General features: G+C 36.6%; 1 protein-coding gene across 1 annotated transcript; it reads left to right on the top strand.

Annotated features, from left to right (window-relative positions):
- Positions 1-1,107: 1,107 nt before the first annotated feature.
- Positions 1,108-9,949, top strand: LOC141485430 (uncharacterized). The gene is made up of 3 exons (XM_074182132.1): positions 1,108-2,379; positions 2,443-7,358; positions 7,422-9,949. The coding sequence occupies exons 2-3, from the start codon at positions 7,207-7,209 to the stop codon at positions 8,131-8,133; spliced, it is 864 nt and encodes a 287-aa protein (XP_074038233.1). The 5' UTR covers positions 1,108-2,379; positions 2,443-7,206; the 3' UTR covers positions 8,134-9,949.
- The last annotated feature ends 10,375 nt before the right edge of the window (positions 9,950-20,324 follow it).

The following is a 20,324-nucleotide window of genomic DNA, read 5'->3' as shown; positions in this document are numbered from 1 at the left end:
CATAGCTGTACGTACGACCACGTTTGAAACAATGTTTATTTGTTGTTTCTGGTGGAGCGGAGTACTTATAATACTTCTCAAGCCATTGCTTCGCATGACTGGTATTTTTTCCATCAACAATCAGTTTAAAATAAAAACACGAAATTGTTTTTGATCCATTGTTCTGAAAATGAAAGTAGTGTCACTCTTAACACAATATCTAACATTCTTATGAGTAGAATATGATGAAATTTCAACAGCTTTATTTTGAAGATTAGTACTAACGGAACAAGTGGTGAATTCAATAGGAACAACGCCATCTATATTTTAAGCCCGAGACTTCTCAGTCCATGTAATATCTCCTCAATCGTCGCAAAACGCAGTCATTGCATGGGTCTGTGCAATCTTGGGAACAGAAAACATTCGCAGGGGACCAACTCTGGTGAATACGGTGGTGAATTGTAGAGGAGTAATAATATTGGGGTGGTAATGAGGATGTGATTTTCACTTTTTTGTCGTGAAAAAACTTGGTGCCGACATTATTTCCGTTCTAGCTCGCTTAGTTTTGATGCTAACTTTTATAAAAAATTAAAATGAAGGTTTCTTTCAAACACTACAAGAAAGGTTATATGAGTTTCTCTAAAAAAATACATTGTTTTTTAACGTTTGTTTGAAGGTGGTTGACAATATTTCGTGGTGTATTTCATCAGTTCGGACTTCCATTGTCTAATATAATATAAATTGATTTGAAAACCCTGAAAAAAAATTAAAAAGATTAACCGAAAATTTTAATAAACAAAAAATAAAATTACAAAAAAATGACATACAAGCAACAACCAAACAATTAAAAAAATTCAAATATTAATAAAAGCTGAAAATTAAAAAATATTATTAACAAAAAATAAAAATTAAAAGATTCGATTGTTAGTATCCACCTTCGTCTTCGGGTGATAACTGGACTTATTCCTCCGAGATCTGACTATTTATAGGTCATTCGAGTGCTTTCACCTATCCCCTCTTACCTCTCTCCGCTTCATTGGTTTTAGCGGGAGATGACCGTTTGGCGGGAGTTGATCATTGCGGTTAGCGGGAGATGACCGACCAACTCCCGGAGGAATAAGTCCAGAGTAGTTGTTTACAGCTGATTCTCGGCCTCCCCCCACCACTATGACGTATTAATTGCTTTTTTTATTGGTTGTTGTTTGGTGAAGTTTTTTTGTTGTGCAGTGAAGTCAAGGCGTTGTGACCTTGAAGTGTCTGGTGCATGGATCGTTCAGATTTTTTTTTCATATGAGATTTTGTGTGTTTATGTGTGTGTGTGTGTGTAGGAGAATGCACGGTACAGGGTTTCATCATGTGCTTGTTTGTCTATGTACAAACATACGTCTGCATACTTCGAAGATCCTCCAAGTAGTAAATGCTCCATCGGTGTTAGGGCACCAAGTTAGTAGTGGAGTGACGTCACAGCAATAACCGTTCAACGGCTAGAGAGCGACATGTTCACTCCACGACGTGTGGCAGAGTAATGCGTATTCATCGGTCTGCCCTCACCTCTCCCGAAGCGATGAAGGTCGCTCTAGCCCCGCTATCGATGGTGACACAACGGCAGCCGAGGACCGTTTGCCTAGCGTCTACCCTCTCCGAGACCGCAACGACCACTGCTTGCTCGTATATCGACATCTGTTATCGCATTCAGTTGGGAGGTAATCTTGGCGCATGTAGTTGAGAAGTGGGGTTGGCTATGACGTCTTGACGGGTCCTATCAGAGTGTATTTAAGAAGCGTACGAGTGTTGGCTATGTCAGTTTACATCAAGTGAGTTAGTGAGAACTATTATATAAAATGTATTCCTGTGACTGTGGTAAATCTTTCACTCGTAGTGATAATCTTCGTCGGCATCAGCTCCAGAGTTGCCAAGGAGGGCCTGCAGTGAAACGGGTGAGAGTGGATAATGCAACACCTATGTATACGTGCAATTGTTGTAATGTGACAATTCCTATGAGCCAAGTGAATTCTCACCGAAGAACCATGAGTCATAAAAATAATGCATGTGTTCAATTGTCTGACGGTGTTCAAATTATAACGAATGCATTCAATTGCCGCATTGCTACATACAGGGTGGAGAGTTCGATTGTAACCAGTGACTACATGTCATTTTTCAATAAGATTAGGCAGAAGGTCATTGAATTACTGGAATCAGCCATCAGGATCCATAAAAGCATCAAGGTGAATATGGAAGTTTTTGGGAATTATATTCTTCAGACTGATGATTCGAGGGACACGAAGTCATTTAATTCCCAAAATAAAATAGTGGACCAATCTTCAGATTTGAATGCTGTTTTTGATGGATTCCGTGATGTAATTGTGGCTCAAACGACTGAGTTCCAGGATCGCGACTCAGGTATTTATTTTTTAAAAATTTCAATAAGATTGAATAGTAATATTTTTTTTTTTTATAATTCAGGTTGGACTTGTGAAAAAATATTGTTTCTCGAGGTCAACATTAATAAATACAGTCCACTGGAAGGACGTTCATATGTGAAGCTGCCTCAATGTATTCAATGGAAGAAAGCTGTTGTGAATGTTCGTAATGAAGATCAATATTGTTTTGCTTGGGCTATAACATCAGCATTATATCCTGCAGATAGTCGAGTGTCCGAACTTACGTCATATCCACATTTTTCCACTGTTTTAGATGTCACAGGTATGGATTTTCCGGTTAAAGTTAATAATAAGAGTATCGAAATATTCGAAGATAGGAATGATATTTCAATTAATGTTTACGGTTTAGAGAGTACATTTGAGAAGGGTAAAATGAAGTATGAAGTGATTGGTCCATTGCGATACTCACAGAGAAGACTCCGGAGACATGTCAATTTGTTGTTTATAACTGATGACTCCGGTAATGGTCACTATTGTTGGATCAAAGATCTTTCAAGATTAGTTTCTAATCAACTATCAGCTCATAGACAGAAAAAATATTTTTGTGACGGATGTTTGATATATTTTTCTGATGAGAGATTGCTTTTACGTCATAATATGTATGATTGTAATCACATTAGTACCACAACACCAACTACTAATTTAAAGATCAATAAATATGGTAGAATGGTTGCGGAAAATAAACTAATGTTTGAAAACTTTGAGAGGCAAATGAGGGTGCCATTTGTAGTGTATGCTGATTTTGAATCAGTGCTTAAACCGATTCATGTGAATGAGCCAAATCCTGAAAGTTCATACACGATTAAAACATTCAAACATGCCCCATATTCATTTGCTTATTTGATAAAGTGTTCATATAATGATGATTTGTCAAAATTTGTTACATATAGGGGTGTAGATGCAGCTCAGAAATTTGTGAGTAGCATTGAAGATGATTTGAAAGAGATACATGAAAATCATCTCAGAAACCCTAAACCGATGGATACACAAACTGACGAAGAAGAAGAACAGTTTGCTGCAGCCAGAACTTGTGGTATATGTAATAAAGCATTTACTGATGGTGAAGTCAAAGTAAGAGATCATTGTCATGTCACAGGAAAGAAAAGATCACATGCCGCTCACTCGAAATGTAATTTAAATTTCAAAATACCAAACTTCATACCTATCATTTTTCATAATTTAAGTGGTTATGATTGTCATTTATTCATAAAAGAATTGTATAGGAATAAAGAGAAAGTTGATGTTATCCCGCAAACTAAAGAGAAATATATATCTTTCACGAAGCATCTCTTCACACACAGCTATACCGATAAAGATGGTGTGGTTAGGAAGAATTATCTCAAAATGAGATTTATCGATAGTTATAAATTTATGACTAATTCGTTGGAGAAGTTGGGTGCAAACTTGACCTCCGATCAATGTTTGGAGATGCACAAACATTTCCCACAAATTGAGAAATTCAATTTGATGAGACAGAAAGGTGTATTTCCATATAGTTTTGTTGATGACATTGACAAATTGAATTATCCATTACTTCCGACAAAAAATCAGTTTTATGACACACTCAATTGTGAACATATATCGGAAACTGATTATGATAGGGCTAGAAAAGTTTGGAATTTATTCGAGTGTCAGAATTTGGGGGAATACTCTGATTTGTATTTGAAGTCGGATGTATTGCTACTATGTGATATTTTTGAAAACTTCCGCACCACAAGTTTAGAGATATATAACTTAGATCCGGCACAATATTACACTGCACCTGGATTATCATGGGATGCCATGTTGAAGTTCACTAATGTTGAATTGGAATTACTAACTGACATTGATATGATTCACTTTTTTCAAAAAGGTATACGAGGTGGAATTAGTCAATGTAGCGAGAGGAAACATATAGCAAATAATAGATTTTTACCCAATTATAATCCCAACGAACCTTCCACATTCATTACATATTTAGATGCAACAAATCTATACGGTCACAGTATGTCACAACCTCTACCAACAAGTGAATTTACATGGTTGACACCAAATGAAATTCTTAATCTCGATGTGATGGATGTGAGTACTGATAGTCCGTATGGGTATGTATTTGAAGTGGACATTCATTATCCACAAGAGTTGCATGATAAACATTCTGACCTTCCATTTTTAGTCGAAAAAATAATACCACCTCGTACACAATCGAAAATTCCCAAATTAATTCCAAATTTGAATGATAAAAGAAAATATATTGTTCATTATAGGAATCTACAGCAAGCTGTCAAAAATGGATTGATTGTAATGAATACACATAGAGTATTGAAATTCAAACAATCATGCTGGATGAAACCCTATATAGATCTTAATACTGAAATGCGTAATAGGTCTAACAACAAATCTGTTAAAGATTTCTATAAACTAATGAATAATGCGGTGTATGGAAAGACAATGGAGAATGTAGATAATCGAATTGATGTTAGACTCGTTACACATTGGGAAAATATAAAGAAAAATATAGGTGCCAGCACTCTCATAGCCAAACCAAATTTCAAAAATTGTTCAATTTTCACTGATAATTTCGTTGCCATTCAATTGGGTAGAGTGAAGGTTCATTACGATAAACCATTATATTTGGGATTTTCCATATTAGAATTATCTAAAACAGTCATGTATGACTTTTTCTATGGATGCATCAAACAACACTTTGATGAAAATGTCTCTTTACTTTACACAGATACCGACTCGCTCATTCTTAAAGTAAACACAGAAAATTTTTATGAATTCATAAAAACTAACATAAGTAGATTTGATACATCCAATTACAGTATAGTTAACCAATTCAATATTCCAGTAACAAGTTCAGTCTTGGGTAACTTCAAAGATGAATTTCCAAATGATCCAATCATGAGTTTTTATGGTACAGGTGCTAAAGCATATTATGTGAAATCTGTTGATGGTGAATTTAAGAAAGCCAAAGGGGTTAAACGATCTGTAATAAAGAATGAATTGACATGCGAAGATTATCAAAAAATCGTCGAACAAGGTGGTATGATATTCAGAAAGATGAATTCATTTAGAAGCGTGTTACATGATATGTATACTGAATTAAAAAATAAAGTTGCATTATCATATCACGACGATAAACGATTTATCATTCCGAATACTACCCACACTCTTCCTTGGGGTCATAATGATATTGAATTTTATGAAAACGATCCAAATGAGAACATTCGTTGGATAAGTAATATTATTCAACAATCACAATCTCAGGAGACTCCATTGGATCAATTGATTAATTTATTATCTGCCGAGATCAATGATTGAAATATCATTCAATATCTTCAAAACCGGAAAATTCAATATTGATATTTATGTAGCCATTTATAATTAATAATATATGATAGAAGTAATGTGATATTAATGTATTATGTATGTATGTATATGTATTACTGTAATGAATATAAAATGATTAAAATTTTATTTGTATTATTTCTATTTCCCTAATCAATTACTGCAATATATAGTATAATGTAAATGACAGAAATATCAGTTTGAAGAGAATCATCGTAGAGTGCACAATGTCTAAAACAATCGATAAGTTTGGTAGAAAAAGAAAATGGGGTGGTAATGTCATTCGAGGTCCTCCTGGGAATGGTTTTAAATTAACAAAAGATGGTCATTATGACATGCAAAGGAAAATATTGAAAAATACAAGTGAACCAATTGACAAGAGTGATTGTGTAACTGTATCATATCTTGAGGGGGAAATTAATGGAGCAAAGGAAGTTATACTTCTAGCCCTACAAGCTGCAATACAATCCACAATAGGCAATATTGCTCGGGACGCCCGGCAAGCATTTAACGATAAAATTGCAGAGGCTCGGATAACTTTCACTCGTAAATTTGACAAACTTACAAGTGATGTAGACATAAAAATGTCTGACATAACAGCGTCTACAAATAAAAAATTTGATGCTATGTCAAACATAACAGGGACTACAATGAAAAAGTATGATGTACTGGAACAGAGAGTTGAAGTATTGGAGAAAAACCATAAAGAAGTTTTGGAGAGAAACTATAAAGTCAGGCCATCATCATCAGGTGGACTGGGATATCCAGGACTGAACATTAATCCAAATCATAGAATAATACAACCAAAACCAAAACCAACTGATGATGTATTAATGGAACCAACATGGTGAATGTATTCCCTCGTTAGGTTAGGTTAATAGCTACGTTAGGTTAGCTGCATACTTACGTTAGGTTAGGTGTTAGGTTAGTATTCCCTCGTTAGGTTAGGTTAATAGTTACTGTAGGTTAGGTTAGGTTAGGTTAGGTTAGGTTAGGTTAGGTTAGGTTAGGTTAGGTTAGGTGTTCGGTTGCATAGCGGTAGGTTAGCGTACTAGGTTAGGTTACGTTAATACATACGATAGGTTAGGTGTTCGGTTGCATAGCGGTAGGTTAGCGTACTAGGTTAGGTTACGTTAATACGTTAATACGTTAGGTTAGGTGTTCGGTTGCATATTATGTTACGAACGCGCGCGCGAAGAGGGCGTAGATGTCTCTCCAGATGTCCCGCCTACCTGGGGCCGGAGGCCCCACCCACCTGGGCGGAGCCCAGGCAGTGGGCGGGGCCCGTTAGGGCCGCCCCCCCCCCCCCCCCCCCCCGTCGCCACCAACTTTTCGGATACCCCGCCCCTTTCCGAAGCCCCGCCCCCTTTCCGAAGCCCCGCCCCTCCCCTCCCCGAAGCCCCGCCCCCCGACTCCCAACATTTGCGCATGTACACCCCTACCCTCATCGCGCATGTGCGCTCCCACCATTTTCCCACCGCTCACGCATCGAAGTCGATACCCTCCGGAGAGCACTCCACAACATTCAGTTCGAGAAGTCATCTCATCGAGAGCAGTCCACTCCACAACAAGGCAGTACGTTCCAACGACCAACTTGATATTTGAGTAAGTAAATTAGGAATGTTATTTTTTATATCAACTAACTTTGTATTATTTCTTCTTTTTCAGAATGGCAACCAATACACAGGAGGTGAATAATGCTGTGGCGTCTATTCTGCCGGTGTCCGCTGACCAGGAGGAGGCAGCATCTTCGAGAGCGGTGACGGTTGACCAGCCAACCACTTCGCGTTCGCGAGTTAGGTGCAGATCTTCTAGCCCTGACTTATTCGAGGAGGAGGAGGAAGTCAGGGCTGTGAAGAAGGTTTGCCAACGACCTGCAGCAAAGGTTGGTCCTATTTCAAAGTACCGAGCTACTTGCAATAGGACTAATCCTTATGCAGGTAGTTTTTCGACCTCTCGTAAGAGGGCCTCCACACCAGCAGCAGCACCAGCAGCAGTGGAAATTCCGAGGAGTCCTTCTCCGGAGTTGGTGATATTGTCGCCGTTGGTGACGCGACTACCACCGCTGCCAGCGACACCGGCGGATCCTGAGGTGTTGGTGCCACAGCCTATCGGAGAGGTTAGTGAAAAGATGAGTGTTTTTCTGCAGAGATGCAAGAAAGCAGAACGAGCTGCCCGATCTAGCGAGGCCGAGTTGGTTACCATGAAGCGACAAATGGCTGAAATGGATAACCGACGGAGGGAACTCCAAAAGGAAATGGCCGAAATAGATCGGAATTATGCATCTCTGCAGGAAAGGTGTAAAGCAAAGACCTCTTCGATAGAGCTGTACAAAAAAGTAGTGACAGTTATGGACACTCTTTTTGTAGATGAAGTGTAAATGTAAGATTAGTTTTAGGTTAGTTAGGAGTATTTAATTATGGTAGTTTTAAGTTTATATTTGTTAAGTTTATATTGAATAAAGGAAAAGGAAGTGAAATAAAGGGTGTACACTGTTTTTTGGTTTGGTACACATTGAACAATGCGATGGTTGGAGCATTTTTCTTCACTTCCTCTTATTATCATTATTATTTTTTTATTTCAATTCCAAGTTCTTCTAGACAAATACCTCACATCAATTTTTGTGTTCTCTAATCACTTGTAAATAATTTCATGTGAAGAAAATTTAAAAAATAAAAAAATAGACATGTTTCATAGTGAAATCGACAAGTATATTTCATTTGTATTTTATCCATTCAAGTATCTCTTTCATTGAATATGTCTTATGTCACTTTGCAATTTACCCCTACTCATTGAATATGTCTTATGTCACACTACAATTTACCCCTACTCAATGTTCCACTCCTCTCCCACTCCCTCTCGAAAGTATAAAAGTAGAAATCATCTGATGAAACATTCAGTTGATCAGCTAGCATCGAGATGGAACCCGATTCAACCTCCGAACCCTATAGCTGCCCGGATCAGGGGTACAACTTCAATTACTGGGATAACAGCCAGGTACAGGTTGTCTCTTCCACCACGGAACCCCACAGTCCGCCATACGAATACCGGGATCACGACATCAGGATGCAAGTTCAGCATGTCACTGGCAGTGACGAAGGACACTTGGATGACTCGGAATATCCAGATCCTGACGGATGGTGGGACCCTGCTTATGATGACATTGTCCCAATGAGTAGCGACGACGACGATGATGACGACGACGACTCTGGTGATGATGCTGATGACGAGCTTGACGTTAGACGTCCTCCACCATCCCCTATCCTCATCGAGGATAGTCCTCCGCCATCCCCAATCCTAATCGATGATGATGTCCTCAATTCCGATGATGACATATAATCATCTACTCGTCCATCATTTCCTTTCCTTTCCTTCCACGGAGTACACACTTTTTGGTTGGTGTACACGAGGCACTGCGAGGCTGGGGCAGTGTCTTCCTCCCTTCCTCTCCCTCTTATTAGTTTTTTTTCCATAATAATCACTAGAATTTCTCCTAATAATCGCTCAGAGTTTCATTCTTGATGTTTTCGAATCTCAAACACTGTTCTACATTTCACCCCCTCCATTTCATTTCTTCCAATATAAATATAGCAACAATCCCAGTTCTATATCATTCTTCCACAATGTCGAGTACAGGACCCATCCAAGTACATGAAATAGATTCAACGTCTGATCATTTGAGTACAACCTTCGCTCAATTTCTGCAGCGAATCTATGATCTTCCTGATGATTTCGCAGAACGAGTGGAACAAGGTATTCAGGACGACATAGATGCTGTTGACGATAATAATGCGGATGATGTGATTAGTATATCATCTGATTCAGCTGATTATGACGACGACGACATCATGAGTATATCATCTGATTCAGATGACTACTATGAGGATGATATCATTAGTATATCATCTGATTCAGATGACGATACCATAATTATTGTTTCTGATGATGAGGAGCGTTAGTCCATATCATTGCATGGATTAATAAAAAAATAACAGCCCTTTTCAGGGCTACAATTAAAGACTGAAACAATAAAAAAAATAGCTCTTTTCAGAGCTACCATTATACTTTCAAACAGAAACAGATTCATACCATTGTTAACATTATGTTAACATTATAATCTCAAACGAAATATATGTATGTGAAAGTATTCATCATTATATGCATATGAATGATTGACAAATGCCAACTTCAACTTTCATTTAAAGTAGTACTCATCATATGCATAGATATTCAATGACTATCAAATTCCAAATTTCGACTTTTCAGTCAAAGTAGTAATTTATTTGTCATATAATGTATAGATATTCAAAGACTAACAAATTTCCAACTTAGACTTTTATTAATCAAAGTATTCATTTGTCACATAATCTATGAATACTAATACAACTAACTACTGTTTGTGTGAATAATGTAGCCCTGAAAAGGGCTGTTGTTTTTTTTTTGACCAGTAGGTCCACGGTTATTGTGCCACAGGTTGGACATTATTACATATAATACATGTAGATACTCGGGTGAAGTTTGTTAGTGGCCTCTCGCAAGCTTCACACCAATTCTGTCCCATTTCCATAATTGAGACAGTGTTGTGGGTGTTGACATGGGCATACCACCCTCCATTATTGTTTCTATGCGAATAAAACCGAAAGCAGCACCAACATAGTTTTTTGTTCTCTCCATCTATTGTGCTGATCAATACGTATGCATCCAATGCACAATACAAATCCAAGGGATCTTCCAGTGTCTCACTGACATTGAGTGTTCGCATACCGATCCTCATAGCACCATCACCTTCAGTTGTGTCAGCTTCTATCCCTTCATCATCTCCTTCTTCATCCATGACCCTCTCAAACTCCATCACGTCATCATCTTCGTCGCTTTGGTTGGCCTCGTTTTCAACTTCGTCTATCTCATCTTCATCGACTCCAACATCTTCTGCTTCAACTATTACTTCCTCTAGCGGAACATTGACATCCTCATCATCTGATTCGTCTATCCAATTGTTTTCATCAACAGCAGCTATTCTATTTAATGCAGCATTTATTTTTGCAGAATTCATCTTGTTGTTGTTTGCTCACAGTTGTAGAGAGTGAATGAATGAACTCTAGGTTTGCAAGTCAACTTATATAGGAGGTGATGCGACTCCCACTTGACTCGTTTAGAGTGGAATAGTAGGAGAAGTTATCCCACTATACTTCCACATGATGTTGATTTGTATAAATAGAGATCGTAGGTATAGGAGAGAGCATTCAGAGTTTCTGTAAGTCATCTCTTTATATTTCTAATCGAATTAGTAAAATGCCGTTTCCAAAAGAGTGGAATGAAAAACCAAAAGTGTGTGTCTACCCAATGATGATTGCAGGGGCTATTGTGTGCTACTTTTGTCAAATAAGTAGACCTAAGGATTCAATCAATCCATGTACTGGTATGTGTAGTGATTGCGTGTTGCGGATTCAACTATCGCCTCCTTCTCATCCACCGAAGCGAACAAAATCGGATTATCGTCAACAACAGTTACAGTGTCTGAAGTGTTCCGAACCTATAATATTTAACAATATAGGTATCTGTAGAAATATTTGTGGTATCTGTGCTGCCGTTCCAACTCCACTGCAACGTTGTTTGCGTTGTGATACATATTCCATGAATTGTTGGAATCATGTATGCAATGCATGTAGAAGTACTTGGGATCTGTGTGAGAAGGTTGGTCAACTCTACCCCAATAGGAGAATCCATTTTTTTCAATGTTGGTGTTTGACGCACGAGCAACAACTATTGAGGAATAGAGTCAAAGAACGTTCCACATCCACAGAGACATATTAACATTTTTCATTTTTTATTATCGTTATTGTCCTCTATTATTAATAAATATATATATATTTTGAATTTATTTGTATTATTTTCTAACATTTAAAAATACATGCATGCAACACAAAGTTTTCCTCTTAAATGACAAAGATTGTTACATGCGTGAATAGTTTAGTGAGAGAGCGCATGTGCCAGTTGATGAAAGAGCGCATGCGCTAGTTTATTTTCTTCTATAAATGGTGAGGTCTCAGTAACATCATCACCTTTCCTATCCACATTCTATTGCTATCACATATCATTCCTCAGACCTTAATAATCATGAGCTCTATGCCGCTATTGATTGCTGAAGATGGTTCACCACTTGTTGATATCGATCAGACTGATTTTGAAAATATTCCAGTATTACATTTATCGAGTCAAGATTCGATAAATGATTTTGATATTAACGACTTCGTTAACTTTGCAGATGTGCCAGAACCAAATGAGCAAATTATTATTGAAAATCCGATCGTTTCGCAATTATCATCACTCAAACACTCTTCATCTACCCTTCCTCTTGGTGTTGATAAGAAATCTAGAACAATCAAGAGGAAGGTTACTAAGGCATCTTCATCGATTGTCACTGACTTTAAAGAAAAGAAAGAATCCAAAAGTGTTGTGCGACAGAAAAAACCCGCAACGAAAAGTGACAGATCGAAGAGGAAGCCAAAAGGTACTCCTAAAGAAATGAAGAGTGATTTGAAAGCTGAACCGCTATCTTCTTTCAGCCCCCTCCATCGGTTTGGGGAAATGAAAAGGAAAGCAAAATGCCGTCTTGTAAAGGCACAGATGACTATTGCTGAACTTGAAAAGAGTGAGCGAGCTATTAATGCTAATAATGAAACTCTTGAAGCATTAGATGCCAAGATTGCATTAGCGAAGGTTGAATTGGCTAGAATGTCTAAAGATGCTGATGAACTCCGTTCAAAAATTGGTAAAGATAAGCAATTCCATCAACGTTCGAGAATGCAAGCTCAGGCTGAGCTTGAGGAGTCGACTAAGCTTTATGAGACAGCATTATCAGTGAGAGATAATTGGCAAAAAGAGTTGGATACTGCATTTCAAAGTGACGGCGATTAGTTTTGGGAATGATAATGTGTTTTCAATATCGTGAGTTGAAAAATATAAGCGGGAATGGAGTATACAATTAATTTGGTTTGGTATACACAGAACATTGCGAATGGCTGGGGCAATGTTTACCGCTGCAATATTTTTCAGTTCACATACTTATAATTGAAATGAAAACAATAATGAACTTTAATATTACTTTATTCATAAAAGTCACTATTATATACATTTAAACCATATTTGATTCATCAATCCAAGAATTTTGTTCGCTAGGAAGGCCTAACCACTTTACATATACTTTATTTTTTCTTCTCTTCAACACCTTCTCAATCAGATATACGTCAGGATTCTCGGTTCGTAATAACTCTTCTTCGTAAAAACATCCTCTAATCGGCTGTTCATTCATATCTTCAAGATTATAAGTCGTTGGGATGGTTTTATTAATTTTAACAATCTTGAATAGCTCCGTGGTAAAATTCGCAGTGTAAGACTTTTCAAAAATATGTTTGTATTTACTTATACGTACAATATCATTTAATTGGAATTTGGGTTTACTTTGTCTTCCTCCAATTCCATTGATACCCTTGAATTTTAATTTTGTTGTTGAATCAACATTGATGGGTGCCATACCTATTGTACGATGAACTTTATTATTATATCTACTAGTTATAATTGGAAGAATATCAAGCCATTTGTGGTGACCTCTCATCGAAAATTCCTTGTAGAGCCATGCCTTTATTGTACGAATCACTCTTTCTGCTATAGCTGCCTTCTTTGTGCTAAATGTTGAATAATGATTGATATTATATTCTCGCATGAGAGATGAGAAGCTTTTATTGAAAAATTCTTTCCCTTGATCGCTTTGTATGTGTTTGGGGGAGTATTTGGCTTCTTTCAGTACATGTTTCATTGCATTAGTTACTGTACTACCTGTTTTATCTTTAACTGCTACAGTCCACAGATATTTGGAGTAACAATCTATCACTACAAGTATATATCGGTATCCTTCATTACTTTTTGCATAAGGTTGCAGTTCAGCTAAATCTATTTGCCATAGATCTGCAAAACCTTTGATGGTGGTTATTCTTCTACGAAAATTACGTCTTGCAGGTTTATGTAATTCATTAACAACTTGTCGTTTGACATCACTTATTTCATTAGTCATTCTATTTCAATATGATTAAAGAGAAAAGGTGATAATGTTACTGCATTGAATGATGATGTGACAGTGATCATTACATGTGAATATGTTAATATATTATACCTTCTTCACGTAATTCTTCAATTATTGAAATTATTTCATTATCATGTCCGGTATGTCCGGCTGACTTTGAAGCTACCAATAGTCGTAGGCGAGCAACTAACTCTTTCGGTGAATTCCAGTACACATAATTCACAGGTTTAGAATTATATATTTTCTCCATTTTCACTCGTTTGAGTGCTCCACCAATTTTACTTCTACTTCTTATTGGATATTGTCGTGAGTCTAATAGAGGTTTGATAACTTCACGAAATTTTTTAGAATTTGTATTTTTAAAACCATTCTTCAGATGATATTGTTTATATGGAGCATTCGTTATTTTCAATATTTTGGAATATACTTGACGAGTTTCTTCATTATCAACATCTTGTGGATTCTTCAAAAAAATCATATCATACAATTCTGGACTACCTGCGCATTCATATTTTTTCACTTTATTAGCATCCCAAAATGAAATGTTTCCATCTTTGAAATTTACCACTAGACTTCCCATTTTCAGCTTTTGTGTAATTGGATCCATACGTACGCCAAATGTTCCATCATATGCTGGATTTCTAGATTTTATATTATTCAAATGTTTCATCAAAACATCTTCACCACTTTCATTCATAACAGGTGAGATGTCAGGATCCGAGGAATCGATGTGGGACGATGATGGTGTTTCGAATAGAGTTGTTCTCATATCGTCTTGAAGTGTGCTCGTGTCACTATTCACAGATGATACACTACCAAAAGATTGTTTTCTTCCTATTGGAGTACTCATGGGATAATTTGAAGTAGATTGAACAGTTCCATGATTTGGTGATAACACTGGTGATTTAGAAGTAGCGTTTGATGATAAAACATTCAATGGTTTCATTATGGGCTCATACAATCTTTCAAGTGTCGTACGATTTTCAATATTATCATTCTTGATAGAGTTGAATTTCTGCCTGACAGCTTCTGTTGTCTCTACTAGTTGACGTTTCAAATTTATTTCATTGTTTTTATTTTCAGGATCTTTTTTTGTATTCATAATGCCCTTTTTTTTGAATTAAAGCTTAATTCGTTGGTGAAGTGACCACTACAATATTCAGTGATCGAATAAGTTCCAAAAACAAGATCATGGGTATATAAAACTATCGAATCCTTTGCGATATCTACCTTCATCTATTTTTCTATCCTTATCAATGACTAGAAATCCATATTGGTCCTCCCAGCATTTAACACACATCAATTGGAATTGTTTGAATGTTACATCGGGTGAAACATGATCTGAATAAATGTGATGTAAATTCGTCTCATCTTGTTTGAACATTATAATGAAATTGGTATTGTCACGCACTAACTGTTTGGGTACCCGTGAATATGTCTGTGCTAGATAAAAACAATCAACATCCTTATGACGTCCCATACAGAAATATGATCTAATAATATCTTGCTTTTCACATATTACATCATCGAAAATGAAAACAGAATTAGGCTTAGCGTCGGAGGGTTCCACTATTTCTGCATTATTGCTGAATGTATAAAAACCTAATCCTTTTATAGGTTCCAAAACACTTCGCAAGTACTGATATTTAGGTTGATTGAGTGATTTCGAATAGAGATACACATTTCTAAATCTCAGTCCTTGTGGATGTGTTAATAGTGATATCATTGCATTCGTCTTTCCACAATTTGAAGGTCCTATAATGAGTCCTCGAACTGATGATGGAAGTAGTGGACCATGTCTGAATACCCTTTGTCCATTCAATCCACAACCAAATTTCTCATCTAGATTATCTACAGCAAACTTTTCTTTCTGTTTTACAATGCGCATCGTGCCGTGGTTGGAGACTATATAAATGTTATTAGCTTATTCATTTCAATGTGTACCATCAAACGATACGGACGTATTGAAAGTGATCGTAAAATTAAAAGAGGTTGTGGTTTTGTTAATGATTTAATAAACAAACTTCCTTTCGAATTACATCTACCGGAGGTTATCAATACTGTGGACCGGGTACAAAATTGAAACAACGTTTAGCTCGTAACGACCCTGGAATCAATAAATTAGATATTGAATGCAAAAAACACGATATTCAATATTCTAAGCATCCATCCGATCTTGCAGCAAGACATTTAGCCGACAAAGAACTTGAATACAGCGCTTGGGATAGGGTTAAATCGAAGGACGCGAGTATTGGGGAAAGAGCAGCTGCATTACTTGTCACCAACATTATGAAAGCGAAAAGACATATGGGCATGGGTTGTAGTACCAATAAGAAAAAATGTAAGAGGAAACAAACGAAGAAAAATAAAATTAAAAAAGTTGCATTTGGTGCTGGGATAGTCCATAAAGTGCGAAATGTATTGAAGAAAGCTGGTGGGAATCAATTTGTGACGAATAATAGCAAAAAAGCTATCACTGTGGCATTGCAGGCGGCACGTAAATACCTTAAAGCTGCCGGTGGAAAGAAGAAAATCCGCACACCACGCATAATTCCTGTTCCCAAGATCGGTGGACTTTTACCATTGATACCAATTTTTGCTGGACTATCCGCACTAGGAAGTTTGGCGGGAGCTGCTGCTGGTATTACCAAGGCCGTGAATTCGGCAAAAGCCAGCAGAGCGGCTTTAATGGAAGCCAATCGTCACAATAAAACCATGGAGGCTGTAGCATTAGGCAAACGCGGAAGTGGAATATATCTCAAACCATACCGTAAAGGTTTAGGACTATATTTAAAACCATACAAAGCCACAAACAAAACAAAAAACTAATTGAACCCCTACCTCAGAGGCCTCTTACTGATCTCGATCTCAGTTATTATGCACAAAAAATGAAAATTCCACATTTTCGTGGTGTTTTTATGCGTGATAGATTACCATCTTCAGGTCCAAAACAAAACGAGACAGCTATTGTTAATTTAGATGGAATAAGTGGACCAGGAACACATTGGGTGGCATATAAAAAATGTGGGAAAGAAGTCACATATTTCGATAGTTTTGGAGATCTACCCCCACCATTGGAATTGACTCGATTCTTTCGAAAATGTTCGAATGTAAAAATCAAATATAACTATGATCGACAACAGAAATTTAATACAGTTCTCTGTGGTCACTTGTGCTTGCAGTTTCTCTCTAAATAATTTTCCAAATAAAAATGGATTCAACACCAAAACTGGATCGGGAGGCTATCAAGGGAATGGGGTTTTCACTTAGAATGTTTTCAAAATATGGTACCTTGAAAAAAATGGATAAAGTGATGCTTGCAAATATGCCTAAGGAAGTGATACTTGCATGTGTTGCACATGAGATTGCATATGTTTGGGAAAAGTTGCCTAAGCATCTGCAAGATGACATCGATATAATGAAACATAGATATTGTTATGAGCACCACCACCACGATCAAAATTCAGAATCGGATGTTAATGACGGTCCTATACCTCGGAAATCTATGTGTTGTATTTGTAATATAGAGGATGTGAATATTGGTATCAATAAAAATGATACTTATTACAATACAACACCTTCCAAAAAGTGTAAATTGTCTCAAATGTGCTGTTGCTGTGTACAATAATAAATTGAAATGTGTTTCAAAATATTCATCAGTCATGTCACGAAAGTTCGAGCTACAAGCTGTCGGGACAAGTGTCTTGAGTGCGGATTTTTTTCCACCAATTGAATTGGATAGGAACAGTCGTTATGGATTAGGACTTTTGGGATTCTATGGATGCAATACAATCAATAATATAACTGAAGCTAATAACTTAGTTAGTTTTAGAATCAGTAATGACAACTCATCGATACCCCAAAAGTTGACAATTGAAATTCCATGTGGTGCTTATGAAATAGAAGAGATCAATGCCGTCATACAGAAACATATCATGTTCAGATTGTTTCATGATAAAAAACCAAATGATGTCGTTGCAGATGATATTTTCTATCTACACGCCAATAATAATACATTCAAATGTGAAATGCGATCCAAATATGAAATTGATCTGACACATCCAAATTCAATAGCAGAAATGATGGGGTTCGCTCATGAAATATTTCCACCAAATCAGATACATGAATCATCATTACCAATAAACATTACAACTGTGAGACTTATCCGCTTAGATTGCAATATAATATCTGGTTCATATATAAATGGTGAAGAATCCCACATTCTTTTCTCATTCGATATTGATGTTGAACCTGGCTACAATCTTACTAAAGAACCACACAGTATTATATATATGCCTGTCAGTCCAGAAGGTCGTCAATTGATTCACAACATTACAGTGCGTATTTTGGATGAAAAAAATAACCTTATCGATTTTGGAAGTGAAGAAGAGATTTTCATTATTTTGGAATTGAAGAAAATCGAATAACTGTTGTTATGGGTTTCATTTATAATAGACAAAATCGCATTGAACAATCCCAAACGAGTTGCACTATCAAAAAGAAAGGTGTGCATAAAAAGAAGCTCATTCCACAAGTGTATGCTAAACAGTTAGCACATAACGCTCTGTCTGTGAGTGATCTTAAATTTTTGAAATCGATTGGATTGAAAGTGAGAAAATAACAATGGTGCTCGAAACAAACAATGAAAAGTTGAATATATTCAATGAACCAGTGCTCGATCATTCTCTCATAAGTTTACATGAGCACACATATAAGCCCTATGGATCACCGCTATTCAGGAATTCGGATGAAATCAGAATTGCAATCAATAATCAAGATGTTATACTAGATATTGCCGAGAGCTTCATTTACATAGAAGGTAAATTCACCCCCAAAGATGTAGCGAAAACATGCTATCTCTCGAATAATGCAATTGCATTTCTCTTTGACGAAATTCGTTATGAAATGGGAGGTGAACAAGTGGCTGTTGTTAGAAAACCTGGGATAACATCTACAATGAAAACCATGATATCATTTGGACAATCTCATGCTAACACATTATTGACATCTGGTTGGGGACTTTCACAATTGAAGCAAGATATCTTGGATACAAACAGTCATGTTTTTAGTGGAAAACTACCACTGAAATATTTGATGGGTTTTGCTGAAGATTACAACAAAAGTATCTTGAATGCCAAACAGGAATTGATTTTGATTATCGCTCGATCATTCAAAAACTCATATATAGGTGAGGTTGATGCTGATTTGGAAATAAATAAAATCGAATGGAAAATAAGGCATATTGTACCAGATGATAAACACAAGCTCAAACTTTTGAGTAGAATAAACAAAAGCGGTCTGAATGCCAAAATCAAGTTGGCGTATCGTATGTGGGACCTCTATGAACTACCATCATTACGTGGGACTTCTTCAGACATATGGGCCATCAAAACAACTAACGCATTGGAAACTCCTCGTTTTGTCATCATCGCATTCCAAAGTACTACCACATCTGAAGATAGAACACAAGATATTACAAAATTCACAACTGCTGATATCAATAGTATTCGAGTATACTTGAATTCTGAAGTTTATCCATATGAGCGTTGGAATTTGAATTTCGATAAAAAACTTGATGCTCCTGCTTATTATGCTTTTGAGAGTTTCCAGCGAAGTTATTATGATAAAGATATGAGTGAACCTCTGATGGACATTGGACAATTTAGAGAGAATCCACTATTCGTCATCGATTGTTCCCATCAACCGAATGCAACAAAATCATCAACTATTGATATAAAGATTGAGTTTGAGACGAGGAAGACCAAGTTTCCAGACAACACTAAAGTATATGCATTAATTTTGCATGATACAGTTTTAACATACAATGCATTGGATGGTTCAGTTCATAGCAGATATTGACACTTTTTTTTCACTCTATCATGTACTGTTTTATGATCTTTTTTTTTTTTTATTTGTAACTGACTTATATCATGTATTGTATTTTATATCATATTTATTGTTTTGTAATCATTTTCTATTGTATTTCATCAGATTTAAATAAATAAAACATGAAAATAATACAAAGTTTTTTATTTGACATTATTTATGATTCACAGGAACATACAGACTATCTAAAATAACTTCTTCCTCATAATCATCATTTTCGCGACCATCTTCAATTTCCTCTCGATTTTCATCATTCAATTCAAAGTGATGAATAATCCATTCTGGCAAGTATGGTTGGAGGCTATACAGGAATCTTCTTAGGTTCAGTTCAATCATAACCTCACAAAGTTGCCACAATTCCAATTCATTATCCAAAAATTTGTTGCAAACTTCTGCACCACTCCAATAGTTCTCAGCATCACGAAGGCATAATTCGATTTGTTTTTCATCATAGCATACACTCATATCATAAACGCTTGCATGTTCGGCTCCATCACCCAACACCTTCAATTTAGACGACAAATGTTGAACCGATGATTTGAGATCTACAATATCGACCCAATCTTGACTTGCGTACTGCATCCACATCTTTAAATGGTGGAACT

Source organism: Leptinotarsa decemlineata, unplaced genomic scaffold, assembly GCF_025532065.1.
Source record: "Leptinotarsa decemlineata unplaced genomic scaffold, Ldec_3_MD MMD2_tig00026328_RagTag_RagTag, whole genome shotgun sequence".
Taxonomy (NCBI): domain Eukaryota; kingdom Metazoa; phylum Arthropoda; class Insecta; order Coleoptera; family Chrysomelidae; genus Leptinotarsa; species Leptinotarsa decemlineata.
This window is presented reverse-complemented; position numbering and strand designations above follow the sequence as displayed.